General features: G+C 46.9%; 1 protein-coding gene across 5 annotated transcripts in view; it reads right to left on the bottom strand.

Moving 5' to 3' along the window:
• Positions 1-2,587: 2,587 nt before the first annotated feature.
• LOC137421285 (receptor-type tyrosine-protein phosphatase delta) overlaps positions 2,588-20,850 on the bottom strand; it is a 638,902-nt gene continuing 620,639 nt past the window's right edge. For all 5 annotated transcript variants that reach the window (XM_078771624.1, XM_068107181.2, XM_068107180.2 and 2 more), the window contains 2 exons: positions 19,311-19,455; positions 2,588-2,895 (listed from right to left, as the gene is read on the bottom strand). In XM_078771624.1, coding sequence (XP_078627750.1) covers positions 2,876-2,895; positions 19,311-19,455 — 165 coding nt within the window. In that variant the 3' untranslated portion in view covers positions 2,588-2,875. The remainder of the gene's footprint in view (positions 2,896-19,310; positions 19,456-20,850) is intronic.

The raw sequence follows: 20,850 nt of genomic DNA, 5'->3' as shown, positions 1-20,850 counted from the left end.
ATTTGAGCTCTTGTCATCAATTTTTCAGCAAACCTTTATTATGAGAACATGGAGAAGACCAATTAATAATTGGGTCAAAATGTCAAAGGGCAAAGTCACAGTAAGGAAAAAAAATAGTAAAAAATTAAGGAAACCTACCCTCATTAGCCCGTCCGCCGCGCAGCGCAAGACGGCCAGGTTTTGTAATCGCTTCCATGTTTCTTAATTTATTTACTATTTGAACTTCAATGTGTCTGTCCAAGCCATAACTTTTTCACCATTTGAGCTTTTGACATTACATTTTCAACAAACTTTATTATGAGAATATGGAAAGCACAAATTATTAAATTTTACATATATATATTTTTAGTTGTTGTTTCGTCAACTTTAGTTTGAATGTAAAACGGACGTGGACGGGCTTTGCATTTTGGGATGCTTTCTAATTACCCTGCGCTCGCGAAGTGAAAAGTGGGGTTAAGCATTCGGGTGCGTACGTGTGCTGTGTGCCGTGTCTGCATTTTTAAAATTCATTTTCTCGGCAACCGTTGATCCAATTGACAGAAAATGTTACCATAGGAGCGCCTCCGCCTGTAGAATTTTTTTATTCAAAATTAAAACATCATCGGTCACGTGGTACGGACGCTATCTTGGAAAACGTTACACCTCTATATCTCCGAAACCACTCCATGGGAAAAAATTGAATCATGGCTCATTGTCGAGTACTCCGCTTGGGGAACAAGATATGTTAATGATGATGTCATTGGTGCCTTAATTATGACGTCATAATTCGACAAGTACAACTCTTGATTCGATCAGTATGAATTTTTTTCTCTGCAATTCTTGGTCCGATTGACGCGAAATTTTCACCATAGGAGGACCTCCTCCTGCAGAATATTCTAATGATTATTATGACGTCGTAGGTCACGTGGTACAGGTGTCATCTTGGAAAAACGTCGCACCTCGATATCTCTGAAACCACTCCATGGAAAAATTTGAGACGTGGCTCATTGTCAACTACTCCCCATGGGGAATAATATATGTTAATGATGATGTCATCGTGCCTTCGTTAAGACATCATAATTCGACAAATACAACACTTTATCCATCCGATCATTTAATTTTTTTTTCAGCAACTGTTGGGCTGGACACTAAATTTTCACCATAGGAGTGCCTCCTCCAGAATATGTTAATGATAATCATGACATCATAGGTCATGTGTTACAGGCACCATCTTGGAAAAACCGAAAAACGTTGCACCTCTATATCTCCAAAACCGCTCTATGGAAAAAATTGAAACGTTGCTCATTGTAAATAACTCCATATGGGGAATAGGTGCTGTTAACGATGACGTCATTGGTGCCATAATTATGACGTCATAATTCGACAGGGACAACGCTCAGCCTGATCAATTTGAAATTTATTGCACATGATCTATGCAACAATTATATTATAGAATATAAATTTATGATGTCATTGCTCACGTGTTCTGGTAGCCATATTGGATCCCCAAAAAAAAGAAACGTTTAAAAACAGAAGAGTTGGCTCACACCAAGTTGATTGCGCAGGGTAAGTATTCTATGAATATCATCTAGTTTGACATGGTATTATTTGTGATTTTTGTTTGGTGAAGATTGAAACTCCTTTTGTGAGTACCAGCAACTACGGTGCTGCATTGAATATGGAAAAGTACGTTTGGGGTGCAAAACAATTGAATTCATATGTTCAGGTGTTTCGATGATGACCAAACATAATTGCCATACAAATTACAAATGTAATTGCCACGTATGCCGTACAACCCAAAGGTTGGCCCATCGTATCAAACAGCATGTCCCCCTGGAAATTCGAGGAAAGAACTTGGGAGTAAGGAATCAACCGGTACGAGCATGTAAGAACGTTCAAGGACCGTCGACCATTTCGTCTTATTCTGCCATTGCATGCCAACCCCACTTGTGCAGACCAGTATAATGCAGATATGTTTAAGATATTGAGCTGAGGCTGGAGTGCGGTACATCAACGTATGTTAGAAGCAACCTTCATCCTTTCTATGGACCCTATATTGTGTCGTCAAACGGAATTTGTACATTCTCTCATTCTCTTCCATCATGGAAAGATTAAAGGTGTTGCCCGACCGCTGTCCATGGTATGTCTGCAAATATGGAGTCCTCGGCTTTGGAGGAACCCCACCTCCCCTTCCTCCAAGTTAATGAGGCAGGAAATGTTGCGTCATCGCTATTAACTCTGCTTCAGCCAATCGGAGCCAGGGATAGTGGTAACTGAGTCACCCAATGGGTATTCAGAATACCAATGACGTCATGACTGATGAACCAATCGGTGTCGCTGTTACAAAGACATGCTATAAGGCTGGTTAAATTTTTTTTCCTGTTTATCATCACTTTTTTTCAAAAAAGTGGGTAGGGAGGGAGGGTTTTTTTGGGGTTTTTTTCAGAGTGAAATTTTAATGGATTGTTCAACGCACAATATGTTTTTTTCTTAAATATACTTGATCAGACATACATGATGAATCATGTTATGATTTCTAAACTAGTAAACCTTCGTATGTATGCATTGATACGATTCAAATAAAGAAAATAAAGAAACCTATGTCACATTGAGTTCTGTTTACTTTTAATATTTGCTGATACATATAACAATGGTAGAACAAAACTTCGGCTTTTAAGAATAATGTCCGGTTGCCATACATGTATCTATCAGCAGCTATTGCCATAGCATTCATACATATCGAAAGCATTATGTTCATTGGTCTTCTGTTGGTTTGGCTGATCCAGGAAAGTAATAACCAACTCAATGAAATTTTCAAGAGTATTGATGACATCTGCCAATGTTGAATCTCAAGCTGCAACATGGGTCATAGTCTTTTTATCTCCCACTGAGATGTTTACGACTCCATTGGTACACCTGAAAAAGAAAAATCACGATAAAATATACTTGTGTGGAGCTATGCTCGCACGATAAAGCCGGACAAAATGGACGACACCAGGAACGAAGTTTCACTGAGCTATTTATTTTAGCTCAACTAGAAAGAACTCAAAAGCACTGAATCAGCCCATCGAACCGGCGGCAATTTATAAGTAAAGTTCAACACACAAAAGCCACGCCTCTCAGGCGGGGCGTGGTATGCAAATAGGTAAGCCACGCCTCTCAACGGGGCGTGGTATGCAAGTCAAGTGTTCGCCCGGGAAAGGCAAGTCTGGACACGCCCGGGCGAGTCCGGACAAGTGACTGCTCGCCGGTTGCGTCATCGGCCGGTGCAAGGTGATTGTGTATGCTTCCGATAACCACTACATGCGCCCCCCCCACCCCCCCCAGAATTAACTTGCACCGGGAGAGTCAGTTTGAGGGGGGTCTTGATGACCCGGCCGAAATGACCCCTGGTGATTCGTGTGGGGGTGGTAGGTGGCGTGGCGGCGGATGGTCGGGCGGGGGGCTTCGTTGACGGGGGAGGGCCCCGCCGTGGAAGAAGGGCCAACCGTGGAGGTTGGTCGAGGTCCAAATGGGCCGGTTTGAGGCGGTCCACGGAGATGTGGTCTGGTTTGCCGTTGATGTCCACGATGAACGACTTGTCGCCCCTCTTCAGGACCCGGAAAGGTCCATCGTACGGCGGCCGGAGCGGTCCCCGGTGTGCGTCGTTGCGGATAAAAACGTACTCTGCAGTGCGAAGTGCTGGGGGGACGTGGGGTTGGGGGCAGCCGTGATGGGACGTGGGCACGGGGGCGAATCTCCTGGCGGCCTCTTGGAGGACCGAGCGTTGGCGAGCCGCGGACCAGGGGCCGGTGGCGTCAGGGATGAACTCGCCCGGCACGCGCAGTGGCTGGCCATAGACCAGCTCGGCGGTGGAAGCCTGGAGGTCCTCTTTAGGGGCCGTTCGGAGGCCCAATAGGACCCACGGGAGCCTGTCGCCCCAACCGTCGTCCTGGAAGCTGGCCCTGAGAGCGGCCTTCATCGAGCGGTGGAACCGCTCGCACAAGCCGTTGGCCTGGGGGTGGTAGGCTGTGGTGCGGTGAAGCGTGACCCCCAAGGCCTGGGCGACTGCCACGAGCTTCTGCGATGCTTTCCGGCCCGGGTGGGAAAGGCCATGGAGAGCGTCAAAAATGTGCCGCTGCCATCCGGTGGGCACGATGGGGCGAGGTTGGCCCAGGGAAACGTCGCACAGGAGAACTGTGCCTGTGTCCTCAAAGGGGACGCCGGCCAACCGCAGGCCTGTGTCGGCTGTCCGGAGGGCTTGCACCGTGGGGTCGGCGGTCTGTTCGGCCGCCATGCGGGCGAAGTTCACACCCAGGTGGACGGCGTTCGCGCCGGACAGGGAGAGGCAATCGGCCACAGCGTTGTCCTTGCCCGCGACGTGCCGGATGTCCGTCGTAAATTCGGACACGGCGGAGAGGTGGCGCTGCTGGCGGGCCGACCACGGCTCCGTAACCTTGGCCATGGCGAAGACCAGGGGTTTGTGGTCCACAAACACCGTGAACGGGCGGCCCTCCAAAAGATGGCGGAAGTGGCGAACGGCCAGGTAAAGGCCGAGGAGCTCGCGGTCGAAAGCTCTATACTTGCGCTCGTTAGGGCGAAGCTGCCGGCTGAAGAAGGCCAGCGGTTGCCAAGCCCCGTTCACCCACTGTTCATGCACGGCGCCCACCGCGTAGTCGGAAGTGTCCGTGGTGAGGGCGATGGGTGCGTCGAGCGCCGGGTGCGCCAGCATGGTCGCGTTGGCGAGGGCCAGCTTAGCGCCCGTGAACGCCTCGTCCATCCCTGTGGTCCAGGCGACGTCGTGCTTGGCCGGCTTGCCCCGGAGGGCTTCGTACAGGGGGCGCATGAGTTGGGCAGTGCGAGGCACGAATCGGTGGTAGAAATTTACCATCCCCAAAAATTCCTGTAGAGCCTTGATGGAGCGGGGGCGCAGGAAACTTGTGACTGCCTACACCTTGGTAGGCAGCGGGACCTCCCCGCGCTTCGTGATGCGGTGCCCCAGGAAGTCGACGGCCGTTACGCCAAACTGGCATTTCGCTGGGTTGATGATGAGGCCGTGCTGGCCGAGGCGCTCAAAAAGCGTGCGCAGGTGGATGAGGTGCTCCGCCCGGGAAGTGCTGGCGATGAGAATGTCATCCAAGTAGATGAAAAGGAAGGTGAGGTCGCGCAGCACGCTGTGCATCAGCCGCTGGAAGGTCTGGGCCGCGTTCTTAAGGCCGAACGGCATGTGAAGGAACTCGAAGAGGCAAAAAGGTGTAATTACCGCCGTCTTCGGCACGTCGGCCGGCCGGACGGGTACCTGGTGGTAGCCCCGAATGAGGTCGACCTTGGAAAAGATCACCCGCCCCGCCAAATGGGCGGAAAAGTCCTGTATGTGTGGTATCGGGTACCGGTCGTGGGTGGTGGCGTCGTTGAGGCGGCGGTAATCGCCGCATGGTCGCCATCCGCCACCCGGTTTGGGCACGATGTGCAGGGGCGAGGCCCACGCGCTATTCGAGCGCCGCACAATGCCCAATCGCTCCAGCGCGTCGAATTCCGCCTTCGCCACGGCGAGTTTGGTCGGGTCGAGGCGACGAGCCCTGGCGTAGACCGGTGGACCTGTGGTCGGAATCTGGTGTTCGTCGCCGTGTTTGACGGCGACAGCCGAAAACGTCGGCTGCGTGAGGGCGGGAAACTCGGCGAGCAGGCGGGTGAAATCGTCCGTGGCCTGGAGCACGCAGGCTAGCTTGGTTGGTGCGGAGCCACTCAATGAGCAAGCGAGCGAGCTGAAGGTCTCCGCATTGATGAGTCGACGCCGTTTGACGTCCACCAAAAGCCCATGCGCGCACAGAAAATCTGCACCCAGCAAGGCCATGGGCACGTTCGCCGTGATGAAGTCCCACCTGAAGCGCTGGCCCCCGAAGCAGAATGCGACGCTGCGCGAACCGAAGGTGCGGATGGAGGAGCCGTTTGCGGCAACCAAGGCGGGGCCGCAAAGCGCGGCCTGTTTGTCCTGCACCGAGGCGGGTATCACGCTCAGCTGAGCGCCGGTGTCGCACAAAAAACGCCGCCCGGACGCTGTGTCCGTAATAAACAGAAGGCTGCCTGAATGGCCGACGCTCATGGCAGGCAGCGAGCGCCGGCCTGGTCGTTTCCCGACCTGCCGACAGTGCACGGTGGGCGGCACGTTCTGGCCTTCTGCCTGAACCTGGCGTGGTAGTAGCACATGGTCCGCCCTGGTGGAGGCTCCGGCGGTCGCGTCGGGTTCGGTCGACGGGGCGTCGCGGCGGCCGCTGCCGCCAGTGGCGCTAACTCGGCCGGTCGTGGCACGGGCGTTGCCTCGGTCGGCCCAGGGTTTCAGGCGGCTGCTCTGTGTCGCCTGGCAGAGAAAAATTTATCAGCCTCTTTGGCCAGGGCGCGAGGGTCCGTGATGGGTGAATTAGCCAAAGCTAATCGTACCTGCCCGGGTAGCTGCCGGAGGAACAGCTCGCGGAAGAGGAAATCTGGGCTGTGGTCACCGAGTAGAGCAAGCATGTGGTCCATGCATTCGGATGGATGGGCCTCACCCAGCTCCGGGAGGTCGAGTAGTTGTCGCGCGCGTTCGGTCTCCGTGAGTCCAAACGCACCGAGGAGTAGGCCTTTGAGCGCGCCGTATTTGTCGGCGTTCGGCGGGTTCTGTAGGAAGCTCAGGACCCGGGCAGCGGTGGAGGCGTTGAGCGCGGAGACCACATGGTGGTAGCGCGTCGTGTCCTCCGTAATGTTCCCCATGGCGAATTGAGAATCCGCTTGGGTGAACCAGACGGCTGCGTGCGATTCCCAAAAGCCCGGGAGCTTCAAAGCTACAGATGACTCCATCGCCATGTTCTTGAAAAGGGGTCACCAATTGTGGAGCTATGCTCGCACGATAAAGCCGGACAAAATGGACGACACCAGGAACGAAGTTTCACTGAGCTATTTATTTTAGCTCAACTCGAAAGAACTCAAAAGCACTGAATCAGCCCATCGAACGGGGGCAATTTATAAGTAAAGTTCAACACACAAAAGCCACGCCTCTCAGGCGGGGCGTGGTATGCAAATAGGTAAGCCACGCCTCTCAACGGGGCGTGGTATGAAAATCAAGTGTTCGCCCGGGAAAGGCAAGTCTGGACACGCCCGGGCGAGTCCGGACAAGTGACCGCTCGCCGGTTGCGTCATCGGCCGGTGCAAGGTGATTGTGTATGCTTCCGGTAACCGCTACACTTGTACATTGTCTCCCATACTGTTTACCTATCAGCCAAGCCACAAACATCAAGGTCAAACAACAAAAATGTGGGGAAAAATTGTACATTGAAAAAATGAGCACCCCCCCCCCCCCCCTACACACACACACACACACACACAGACACACACACACACACAGACACACACACACACACACACACACACACACACACACACACACACACACACACACACACACACACACCCTTTCATAACTAATAATTGCAAGTATTCATCAGTCTCAGATTAAAAATTCAGTGTTGTGTCCTGAAATTCTGTTTTTTCCAAGTCTGGATTTGGTTTGGAATTTTGAACCACCCGGGAATGAAAACTAGAAATACAGATCTGGGATCCCAGTACAGATATATCGACAGATTTTAGTTTAGAACAGAACTGGAGTCCAATATTTCCCACCATTCTTTATGAATAAAATAAGGAAGCGCACACCCCATTTATCAGAAGCAAAACCTTGCGGTCCACGTAAATGGCGAGTGAGGGGGAAAACCCGCACACACTAAATATTCAACAACAACAACAACAACAAAAACATACATTAAAACGGTTCTCTTTCTCACCATCAAGCGTTCCCGACACGAGCTCATAATACAGTTCGTCTAGAGTGATATTTTCTGGCACTTTGACACCAACCCAGGCCTTTAGAACACTGGACGTTCGCCGAATTTGACAAACAACGAACGGCATTTTCTGTCAAACTGTCGCGCACATGTAACTTGGCTCAGACAGTACGCGAGCACATACAAAATTCGAACCTTTTCCACTGAGCGGGAACGGATTTTACTGACTTCGCGAGAAAAAAAATAAATTTTTTTTAGGGGCGGACGACTTTTATGGGGCGGGCGGCGATGATCAACAGGAATTTTTTTTTTCACCAGCCTAAATGCACTCTCACTTCTTCCGGTCCTTTGCTGTGAATCTCCTTGAGGAGTACAGCACAAAACGCTTCAGTGTCATTGTTATTATGTCACGTTTGTTTTCTTGTCTATTAAAGTTCTGTAGGACCAAACATCTGTTTGTAAAATAATTGTCAACATCCCTCTCCCATCCCATGATTTCAATTTCAATCCCTCTCAATGCCATCAGTTGAAGGAATGTGTGCAAAATGCAAGAAGCGGATTGATGTAAAACATTGAGTTATGGCACTGTGTCTTCCTTCTCCGATAACCTTTCCATGAGTTTTGAAATATGCAGTTTAAATATTAATGGAGGATGTAATGCTCTTCGTAAAATCCAAGTAATACAAATCCTATTGTATAAGGATATTGACATAGCTCTTCCACAAGAGACCCGTGCCAATGATTGCTGTGTAGCCGAATGGTATAAGCTCTTCCCTGCACATTCTTTTCATAGTAATCACGGCTCCCATTAAGGAGGCAGAGCAATAATTCTTAGTCATTCCTTCTCTCCATTATCCCTTGTGTTTAAGTAATTGCAAAAGGGGTTTTAGCATCTGGAATTTTTATATTATGGTTTCATATAGTTTTTAATGTCTATGCTCCGAGTACACACACAGCCCAGCGTGTTTCTTCATAACCTTGAAATCAAAATAACTCCATCTATATTGGTGGAGATTTTAACTGCACTCTTCAACAAAGATTAGATAGGAATAGTGCCGAACCCCATCCTGCCTCTACAATTAATGAGGATGATGATGATGGTGCGAGTTGTCGCTTTTGACGAATCTCTTCCCTTCGTTGGCATGCTCACGAAGCAAGTTAACTTCCGGGTCATTCGCCAAGCAGGCTGGGCTGAGTCGGTCGTCCTGTGTATTTGATTGATTCTGTTGGATTTAGCGTGTGCTGTCGTGTTGTGCTTTGTGTGAATGATTGTGATGGATCCCTGTTTTGTTTCCTGGCTTATGGCGGCGTGTCTGCCCGTGAGATTTGCAGTACTTTGGTTTTTACTCGCCACCAAGTTGAAAATTTCGAACTGGAAGTACCCACCATGTTTTTTCGTTGAGCCTCACGCAGCCCCGGTGTGCGCCTCTCAACAAGACAGTTCTTTTCCCCGTCTCGCCCCCATCGCTCGCCCCATCGCTCGCCCCATCGCTCGTTCCACTGCTCCCCCCATCGCTCATCCCGCCGCTCGCCCCACCGCTCATCCCATCGCTCATCCCATCGCTCGTCCCATCGCCCGGCCCATCGCCCGTCCCACCGCTCGCCCCATCGCTCGTCCCATCGCCCGGCCCATCGCTCGTCCCACCGCTCGCCCCACCTCTGCACGCACCGCTGCATGTACCGAGCTCGACTATCCGCTCTAACTCCTCTATCCCGAGGCCTATTCGCTACACTCGGCAAAAACTTTTGTCTTTAAACAACACCACTCATTGACTCCTGGACTCGTGTCAGGCCTCAGAGAACTTGAAATTGGCGTTGGTCTCCTGAGAAAACGCACAAAGCGAGGCGGGAGGAGAAAGCATAGAAAAATACCGATTGTGATTTCTCTTCGCGACCAGCGACGGCCCGGCCCACATTTTAATAATTCCTGCGAAAAAGTGTCCCCTGTCAACTTCAATAACCTCATCTATCCCTGTAGAACATACACAGCACAAAAACAACACCGTTCTGACCTGTATCTCGCCTTATTCAACGCTTAGTCTGTAAGTAGTCCTGACAAGCGAACCGAAATTACCTCTTTTATTCAAGATAACGATATCGACGTGCTTTTTCTGACCGAAACTTGGCTCCGACCCAGTGGCGACGAAGCGAGATGTGCTGATCTCACCCCACTTGGATACACCCTGCAGTCATTTCCTCGCTCCTCTAGGGGTGGGGGCATGGCTGTTATTTACAGAGACAACTTCTCTCCCTTTGTCTCCTTCACCACGACTTTTTCGTTCGACCATTCATCCTACGAGCTAGCCCATGTCACCTTCACTCTGTCAGAAAACACTCTTCATTTCTTCTGCCTCTACCGACCTCCACCTAACCGGAAAAACAAGCTTACTGACTCTATGTTCGTGACCCAGCTTCCTAATCTGCTCGACCACTGCAATACTCTTCCTGGCTTCGTCTTGATTCTTGGAGATTTCAACGTCCACTACGACCAACCACAACTTCCTCTCACTTCAAAGATCATTGACCTCCTTTCTACTTTTAGTCTGTCTCAGTCTGTCTCCCAACCTACACACGTTAAAGGACACATCCTGGATTGGTTAGTGCACAGATGCGATGATCAGTTGGTGCAGTCCACATCAGTGACCTGTGCTATCACCTCGGACCACTTCTGTGTCACCAGCCACCTGAGTATTGCTGTTCCTCGTCTTCAGCCCACCTTCATCACTGCCCACAACATTCGTGCCATCGACCGTTCCGCCTTTAAAGAGGACCTTCACACCCGTCTCTCTGGCCGTTCCTATGTCACTGCAGAAGACCTCGACTGTTGCCTCCGCACAGCGTTGGACTGTCATGCTCCAGCGACACGGCGCGCCGTTCCCAGACGCAGGAGTACTCCGTGGTTCAGCGCAGTCAGCGACGAAGTCAGGGCTGCCAAAAAGGAACGACGATGTGCCGAGAGACAGTGGCTGAAGACTGGCCTCACAGTCCATAAACAGTTGTATAACATAGCTAAAAGACTCGTCATAAAAATCATTCTGAAAGCAAATACGTCATATATTTCTGATCGGATTACTAGGAGCTCCTCCTGCAAGCAACTGTTCAGCATTACCAACCGCCTGTTTGCCACCAAAAATAAATCCGTTCTTCCCACTGTATTTCCTCAAAACGAACTACCCCAATGCTTCCTGCATTTCTTTCACAATAAAATTCAGTCAATAAGAAACAATCTTGACAAGCAGTCACTCCTTTCCTTCGATGATGCTGAACACTGCTTTCACGGACGACCTCTTCGTTCGTTTACTCCTGTTACTGAGGAAATTGTCAAATGTACAATCCTCAAGTCAAACACAAAAACATGTGATCTTGACCCCCTTCCCACCGATTTGTTTATTGAGTGTTTGGACACCCTCCTCCCATTTATTACTGCAGTTATCAATGATTCTCTGACTACGGGTTCATTTCCGCTTCTCTTTAAGCAAGCTCTTGTTAAACCACTTGTTAAAAAGCCCACCCTTGACCTTAACGACATGAAAAATTACCGTCCTAAAAATCACATTTTGTATAACTGGTACTCCCCTTTCTTGGCTGATGTCCTATCTTACTGATAGAGTACAAACAGTTGTTGTCAATGGCCAGAAATAAGCCCCTTCTCCGCTTTCCTTTGGCGTTCCCCAGGGCTCAGTCCTGGGACCTATCCTCTTTCTTTTGTACACTCAGCCTCTATTTGATCTTGTTGCCAGACATTCAGTTGATCACCACGCCTTTGCGGACGACAATCAGCTGTACAAAGGAAGCACAATTCAACAAATCGTGCCCACTGTTGAAGTGTTAGAAGGCTGTATTGCCGACGTGAAGGCGTGGATGACCCAAAACAAACTTCAGCTGAACGATGCTAAAACAGAGTCTATGATTGTAAGATCACACAGATGTCCTCTACAATGTTCACTTCCTACCACTATTCATGTTGGTGAAACCGATGTAAACTTTGTTCCGTCGGCCAAGAACCTTGGTGTGGTTTTCGACTGTAACATGACATTTTCCAAGCAAGTACTTCAAACTTGCAAATCAGCATACTTTCAGCTGCGAAAGATCGCATCCATTCGCCACTTTCTTACTCCTCAAGCTGCTCTAACTCTGGTCTGTGCCCTTGTCCTCTCAAGGCTAGACTATTGTAATTCTTTGTATGCTGGCTGCCCTCAGTTGCTCTTGGATAAGTTACAAAAGGTTCAAAACTCTGCCGCTCGTCTTGTCTGTAAGGCGAAGAAGTCTGACCATGTTACTCCGCTTCTTGAATCTTTACACTGGCTGCCTGTCTCTGCTCGTGTGCAATACAAAATTTGCACACTATATTATAAATCATTGTGTGGAACGGGACCTCACTATCTCTCCGATTTGCTCACTCTCTATGAACCTCGGCGACGGCTTCGTTCAAGCGACGACTCTATGACCTCAGAGCCACCGCGCACCAGCACCAAGTCGTTTGGCGAGAAATCCTTTTCCTTTGCTGCACCTCTGCTCTGGAATGACTTGCCTTTCTCTGTTCGACATGTTGACTCTCTTCCTGCCTTTAAAACCTCCCTCAAAACCTATCTGTTTCACAAGTCTTTCAAAGTCTAAGTCCTGTTTTCCCTTTGGTTTGAGGTGGGACAGAGATCGAGAGTATGTCTGTGTACATGTGCGGGGGACGGAGGGGAGGAGGAGGGGGAGTACACATCTGTGGGTTTTGAATGGGGAAGGAGAGGAATAGGGCAAGAGTGAAGGTGTGTCTGTGTGTGTGTGTGTGTGTATGTTTGTGTGTGTGTGTGTGTGTGTGTGTGTGTGTGTGCGGTGTGTGTGTGTTCGCATGATAATGTAAAGCGCCATGAGGGTCGTTTACTCTCCTTGATGGGGCTATATAAGACTCCTTTATTATTATTATTATTATTATTATTGCACATAGTGCGATGGCTACATCGGTAAAAATGGGTGGTGAACAGGTGAGCAGGTGGCAATGAAGGGAAAAACCTGCACAGAGAATCGATTAAAGTGATCGAGGTGTGTGCTATCCCTCTCCCACTCTCTATTCCTATGAGCATCGTTGGCTGCAGGTGCAGTAAATGCAATGTGAAGTCTGATGCACATAGGCGCAGCAGACTGGCCAGGTGGTCGGTATGATGACAGCTGCCCTTGATGTCCAAAGTGGACACAGCTCTCTGCAGATGCTGCGCAGCGATGCCTAAATTGGTGCCATCTCTGACTTTCATGGGCACATTTACCCACAATGTAGTGCTGCCTAGGCTGACCTACAGATGCGGTTTGATATCCATGATGTAACGCTGCCTATTCTGACCTACAGGTGAAGTTTGATATCCACAATGTAGCGCTGCCTATTCTGACCTACAGGTAAGGTTTGATATCTACAATGTACCGCTGCCTATTCTGACCTACAGGTAAGGTTTGATATCCACAATGTAAGTGCTGCCTAGGCTGACCTACAGGTGAGGTTTGATATCCACGATGTAGCGCTGCCTATTCTGACCTACAGGTAAGGTTTGATATCCACAATGTAGCGCTGCCTATTCTGACCTACAGGTAAGGTTTGATATCCACAATGTAGTGCTGCCTAGGCTGACCTACAGGTGAGATTTGATATCCACGATGTAGCGCTGCCTATTCTGACCTACAGGAGAGGTTTGATATCCGAGTGTCCTCATAGCCTTAGCCGAAAGAGGCTTCCACCACAAGGCAGTGGGGACCCGTTACCTTGGACAAGGCACCCATACCAGGTACTGTCAGCCGGAGCCAGCTGCGCTCGGGACTCACTTAGGCCACGGAGGTCACTCCCTGTTGTAGCTGATAAACAGCCTCTACAATACCCCATACAATACTATGCAACAACTGAAATATATAGACATACGTACAAGCAAAAGTACCCATCCACATTGATGGGAAAAGTTTTAGTTGATCTATCAATTTAAATTATTGAAGAGGAACAGGTTGAGATGGTTTGGTCATGTGTTGAGGAAGGATGAAAGTGACTGGTTGAGAAGAGTGATGGAAATGAATGTAGAAGGAAGTAGAGGACGGGGAAGACCGAGAAAGACTTGGCTAAAGATGGTGGAAGAAGAAATGCGGGCAAGGGGGTTAACAAGGAGAGATGCAGAAAATAGGGCAAAATGGAGAAGATTGTCATGGGGACCGCAGGGCTAACCCCTGCTCTAGCAGGGAAAAATGGCCTTAAGATGCATGTTGTTGTTGTTGTGTTGTATCAATTTAAATTATTTCATGAACTTCGAAAGGTTAATTGTGTAGCACTCTTGGTTTCATTCAGAACCAAAGCTCTGAGATACTTAAACCACCCACCGTGAGATGGTGGTGTAACATCGGGTGGCAGAGGTTGGACTTGTCTAAAAACAGGGCAAAATATCCTGTTTGCGAAATAAAATGTGCCATCAACATTATTCATGCCTATTCACCCATCATCTCAAAAGTGAGTGTTGAACTTTTCAAAAGCAGCGTGGGAAGCAGCCGCCATAAATAGGAGACAGACAAACGTACGGACAGACACCTTCTCAGTTCGTCTCATCTCAGATCTTTCTTTACCTTCTCATATCTGTCTGTCTGGGTTTTCAAACCATAATAATGCAATCCTCTTAACCATTTACACCCCCCGGCTCAAGCACAAGAGTGCTGATTGGAAATTTAACAATAATCTCCTTAAGGAAGCTACCTTTAAACAGGTTTACTTAGAATTGTGGAATAATTTATTTTCCTCCAAATAAAATTTCTCTAGCTTATAACAATGGTGGGATAATGCAAAAATTATAATTCGGCAATTTTGCCAACAGTGTCATTCATGTAGTGCTCATAATGAGGAAACAATCGCACTTCTCATTGAAAATGAAATTTTACAACTGCAGGAACGTGGAAGTGCTTCCTTTCACCATAAAAAACCATAGTCCACAAGAAAACCTCCTTGCTCAATTCTATAACCGAAAGAGGAGCACAGGCCGCACTTGTTTGTTAAAAAATTAAACATATACATACTTGTAATGCTCCAACTGAGTTTTTCTTTGGCATCCAGGAGACCTTTTCTCCGCAGATAACACACTTATCTCATAATGGAAGAACCCTTCATGAAGGTTCTTGATTAGAACAAATTCAAATAATTGTTTACACAACGTGACATTAATTCTGATGCTTCAGGTGAAGTTGTTCCTTTCATTCCAACTTTGGCTGAAGAACAGAAGCAGCAACTGGAAGATCCCATTTCCTCGTCTAAACTCATCATTGCTCCAAATACCCTGGAATCTGACAAAACTCCAGGACGACATGGACCAAAAACTGATTTTTTTTCAGTCTTTCTGGGACTTCCTTAGAACTCACTTATTGCAGGTTATAAATGAGAGCTTAATGAATGGACAACTTTCGTGGAGCTGTTGGAGAGCAGTCACCTCCTTAATCCCCCAAAAACGAGGATTCTCAATTATTTGGGAATTGGCGTCCTATCTCTATTGTGTACCGACGATAAAATCTTCGCTGAAGCTCCATCAGCTCTATCAGGAGATAAGGATAATTCAGTTGACGTCCTTCATGAGTGTCTTACTTTGAGAACATCGATCCTTTAGTATTACTGGATGTGCTATCATCACTAATATATATGTATATACATATGTATCCTTAATACCTACCATTCGTTTCTATAGAAATTTTAACAAGAATGCTGGTCTGGTTTTTATTGATCAATGAAACCCTTTTATTGTATTGACTATAGGTATCTTAAGAGGATTTTCAGGGGTTTTGGATTTGGCCCCAGTTTAATCTTCAATATTAAACTCATATACTGCACCATTTCCAGTGTTCTTAAAATTAATCAAGTGCTGTATACAAGTTGGAGTATGCCAGGGCTGCCCATTGTTTGGACTCCTGTACTCTCTCGCTATCGAACCTCTTCTGCTCCAGTTGCGTATTGAGATTCCTGGCTTTACTGGATCTATCCTTGTGGCACCACCCAAAGTTTCTGCCGATGCAGATGATGTCTGTGTTTTTGTGAATAATAACGATGATGTAACTGCAATGACCCAGACTTTGGAAACACATTGTTAGACATTTTAAGGCCAAGAATTGGGTGAAACACCTTTGGATTTTCCTGGGGGATCACACCTTAGATCTGCAGAATTGAGCAGGATTGCTGGATAAGGTAATGAAAAAGTTATGCCCCTGGAAAGGTCTTCTCTTGTTATGGAATTTTATTGCCTCAATGCTTTGGAATAAAATGATGTGTCTGCAACTTCCGATGAATCACCGAGCCTTTGTCCAGAATAATAAAATCAATTTCTTCTGGAATGGGAAACATTGGCTGTGACCTGCTGTGATTTACTTTGCTGCTTGCTGAAAGTGGTCAGGGCCTCATTGATATCCGCAACCACATAATGTGCTTCCGGCTTCGGTACATCCACCACTTCTTGTATGGAAATGAAACCTTGCCACGGAAACCACTGGCCCACTGTCTGTTACAACTTTCAAGTAAACTTGGATACTCCCAGGAACTTTTTGTCATGGATCTGCAGTATATTGATTTATCTCTGTTGCCTGCCTTCGAACAAGGCACGATGAAGGCTTGGCAAGCTTTTTCTCTCTTTCGAGAAATGGTGACATATGATATGAAAATGTTTCTGCATGAGTCATTATTTTACAACTCCTTCTTGAAAAATAGTATGAAAGAAAGAGGGTTTGTTTCGTGCTTTATTGATGCTGGTTCGGTGCAGGAGAAAGACCTCATGACGGGACCTGAGAACAAATTGCCCATTGCTGCCGTGCTGGCAGGAAAAAACTGAAGTGACATCTGTCAGATTTATCTCATGTTTTCTTCTGGAAATACTCTGCTTACCACAGGATTCGCCAGATTATTGGATCTTCAGTTCATGAAACAACAGAGACTTCAACAGATTGCTCTCCCAGCTTTCTTGCGTACTACCTTTGTGGAGATCCCTAACTTGGCCTGAATAAGCCTAAAAATACTCCATTGTCCCTCATTTCCTTTTCAAGGAAGAATTGGTGTAAAGTTGTGCCAAAGTTGTTCATATGGTAATATAATCGGAGCGCCCGAGGATTTGATGGAGATCTGTTTTATCCCAATGTTACCTACCCGGGACCAACTTGCAAGGGTTTTATTCCTTCCCCACCCTTAAATAGGTTGGAGATATTAAATGGACACTAATGCATTGGATTGTGCCCTGTGATGTTTAATTGAAGGGATTTTTTCCTTCCAATTTCAATCAATGCCATTTCTGTGCATATATTGAAACCCTACCTCGTAATACTGCATATATATATATATATATAGACCTTGAATGTGGTGTTTGCAATCTTTATTCTTGGTGTTTTAAGGCCCTCTTCATTAAAGAAAGTGTATTTAGCAGATTATGTAATTGGTCAGGCTAAGGTTGCTATTTAAAAGTCAAGGAAGGCCAAAATGAAAAGTGTTGCTATTTCTTATCATGAGCTACTTGTTTTTAAAGCTCTTGTTCGTGAAAGGTTAAAACTTGAAGACTGTTTTTATAAAATGAATAATAATTTAACACTTTTCAAAGAAAAATGAGTGCGTAATGATGATGATGATTCTTCAATAATTACTCTTTAAATCACTGGATTTATCAATGATGTCCTCATTTTCTTAACAGTAATACAATTGATTTTCACATTTTTAATAAAAGGAAGAAACAGTCAATCTTTGTCCTCCTGCTCCACATCTCCCTCATCTCTCCTCTCTCTCATCTCCTCTCTCTCTCTCTCTCCTTCTCTCCCCTCCTCCTCTGCATCTCTCTCATCTTTCCTATCTTCTTCTCTCTCCTTCTCTGCATCTCTCTCATCTCTCCCATCTCATCTCATCTCTCTCTCTCCTCCCTCCCCTCCTCTGCATCTCTCCCCTCTCTCATCTCCTCTCTCTCTCCTTCTCTCTCCTCTCTCCCCTCCTCTGCATCTCTCCCCTCTCTCTCCTTCTCTCCCCTCCTCTGCATCTCTCTCATCTCTCCCCTCTCTCATCTCCTCTCTCTCTCCTCTCTCCCCTCCTCCTCTGCATCTCTCTCATCTCTCCCCTCTGTCATCTCCTCTCCCTCTTCTTCTCTCTCCTAACTCCCCTCCTCCTCTGCATCTCTCTCATCTCTCCTTCTCTTTCCTTCCCCCCTCTCTCCTTCTCTTTCCTCCTCCTCCTCCTCCTCCTCCTCCTCCTCCTCCTCCTCCACAGCTCTCTCATCTCTCCTCTCTCGGCTCTCCTCCTCCTCATCCTCCTCCTCCATCTCAACATCTCTCTCATCTCTCCTCTCTTTCTCCTCTCTCCTCCTCCTCTACATCTCTCTCATCTCTCATCTCTCATCTCTCATTCTCTCTCCTCTCTCCTTGTCTTTCCCTCTCTTTTCCTGTCCTTCCCCCTCTCCATTACTCTCACCGATTCAAAAACAGACAGGGTGTGCAAAGATACATTGAAGAGCTAGTACATATTACATAAAAGATTAGGACACGAGGACAAATCAATGCACTTGCATCTCCCTGCTTATCGCTTCATCATAACAATTAATGGAGCATCACAAAGGCAGGAGACACCACATAATTTACAGCAGGCATTGCAATCCAATGGTGGCCATATTCTGTCCTTGCAGATTTAGGGCAGGAATTTAGCTGTTTCACCAGCACACAATGGCCTACTTTTTCTAAGGTCATCATCGGATCATTGATGGTCTACTGGGAAATGCTGGCAAATAGGATAGCAAGCTTAATGTCTCCTTCAAAAAGGTGGCAAACTTTACAAAACCAGGCTCTACCCACAAAGCATTAAGGTGACAATTTCTATTTTATAAACAGTGATCTCAGGCTCATAGCAGAGCTTAAACTTCTATCAAGTGCAGGATAAGTGCATTAGAAGACCTCACCTCAATGTACTATTAACTAAATTACAAAAACATGAGTGCACCAATTAACAGGTAGAAGGGATTTGAACTTGGGATCATGATGCTGGAATCCCAACATCATGATCACCTCCATCTTTAGCCAGTTTAAGAGTATACACAGTCAGATCTTCATATATTGGGAATCCAATGTACCTTTATGAGAATAAAAGGTATCTACTTGTTAATAAAGAGGATATTGTCTCATTTGCTTGTTAAAATGATCACAGTCATTTTAAATGCCAATTAGTCGACCAAATCTCTCAGGATCCTCTGTCTGACACCGTTTACCTGGGGAAGACATGGCTTATCTAATCGTAAATTGCACCCTCGATGCGTACTCGGTTACTTAATCAGGAACAGTCGAGCGGTACTGTTGAATACGCACTGCTTACGTGGTGGGAGGCCAATCAGTAGGGAAAGAAGGCCCAGCTAACAGTAGTACAAACGATGCGACACCAATGGAGGAAAATACATCACATGCAGATTGGAAGAACATGTGTAAGGGGGATTTATTGTGTACAAGGGGGCAAGGAACGTTATGTGCATCATATACATTTCACCTGACATATAAATAAGAGGGGAGAAACGGAAATAACTTGCAACCGGTACTCACATGATGGAGTTGTCTGTGCCCAAATTGGAGGCGTTGAGGGACTAAGTCCATAATGGGAGCGAGCGGCCAGTCGTAAGTGATATGTTGTTCCAGGTTGAAGGTTCCGAAGAAGGTAACTCACACCTGGGTCAAAGGTAATCATTTGCTAATGGAAGAAGGCAAAGGGGATGGTGGAGGGTGGGGGGAGGTGGTAGGTGAGATACATCACTGACTCTCAATAGGAAAAGCGCAAGTTATTGTGATGCCCAGGACTGAGGCTCAGGACTTCCAAACACTTCACAACAAAATTTCAAATTTACTGCAAGAAACTTGGTAGTGCACAAGTATATGGTACAAAGCACCATCAGGGAAAAATATCCTTACTCATAGTTGAAGCTTGAAAAATAAAAAGGCGGCCATTTTGTCATAAAACAACTTGTCATATAACTATTCAAATGCACAGGATAGAACAAGGTGATAAAATATATGTATTCAAGCAGATAATCTGTGGCAAGTAATCTACTCATTCCCAATAATTTTGATCTGTTGGAAAGTTCTGGCATTCACAGAAATTATTTAATGTTGGCCAGGTAGCAGATTTACTTCACATACAGTACATCTTCACATACATTAACCCACGACGCCTGTTTCGGATTGAGTCGATCACTGACTGCCTGGTGTTGGCTTAGCGGTTAGGGTGCCGGCTTGGGATCCTAGGATCCTGGGATCCTGGGTTCGAATCCCGATCGATCGCAGAATCAATGCCAGGGGGGTTGACTCAGCCTGTCATCCTTCCGAGGTCGGCAAATTGAGTACCAGCTTGCTCGGATGAATGATCACGGTGTGTGCCCCGATTTGGAATAGGTACACCATATCCCTGCGCATCGTAAGAGGCGGCGACCGGGGGTTGGCGTCGGGAAGGGCATCCGGCCATAAAAACATTGCCTCAAACAGGGAACCATGATTGTCATGGGGCCCGCAAGGCTAACCCCCGCTCTAGCGGGGAAAATGGCCTTAAAACGATCATTCATTCATTCATATTCATTTTCACAGTACATCACATAAATTATTCGTCGTATGACGAACCATTCTTCATCGTGACATACGTTACGAGAATGTTGTGGAAGAGATAACTTGATGTGATCCCGTCGCATTATATAACAACTTCACATGCTACACTGATAACAACAACTAGATGGTATTCATAGAATACTTACCTTGTGCAGTCAACTTGGTGAGAGCCAACTCTTCTGTTTTTGAAGGTTTTTTTTTCTTTCATCGAATATGGCTGCCAGACCACGTGAGCGATGACATCATAAATTTACATCCTCTAATATAATTGTTGTGTAGATCACGCTCAAGTAATTTCAAACTGTCCAGATTAAGTGCTTTTGCTGTCGAATTATGACGTCATAAATAAGGCACCAATGACGTCATCGTTAACAACACTTATTCCCCATGCGGAGTTCTTCATAATGAGCAATGTTTAAATTTTTTCCATGGAGCAGTTTCAGAGATATAGAGGTGTGAAGTTTTTCCAAGATGGCGCCCATACAAAGTG

Source organism: Myxine glutinosa, chromosome 2 (genome assembly GCF_964187855.1).
Source record: "Myxine glutinosa chromosome 2, kmMyxGlut1.1, whole genome shotgun sequence".
NCBI classification, from domain to species: Eukaryota; Metazoa; Chordata; class Myxini; order Myxiniformes; family Myxinidae; genus Myxine; species Myxine glutinosa.
This window is presented reverse-complemented; position numbering and strand designations above follow the sequence as displayed.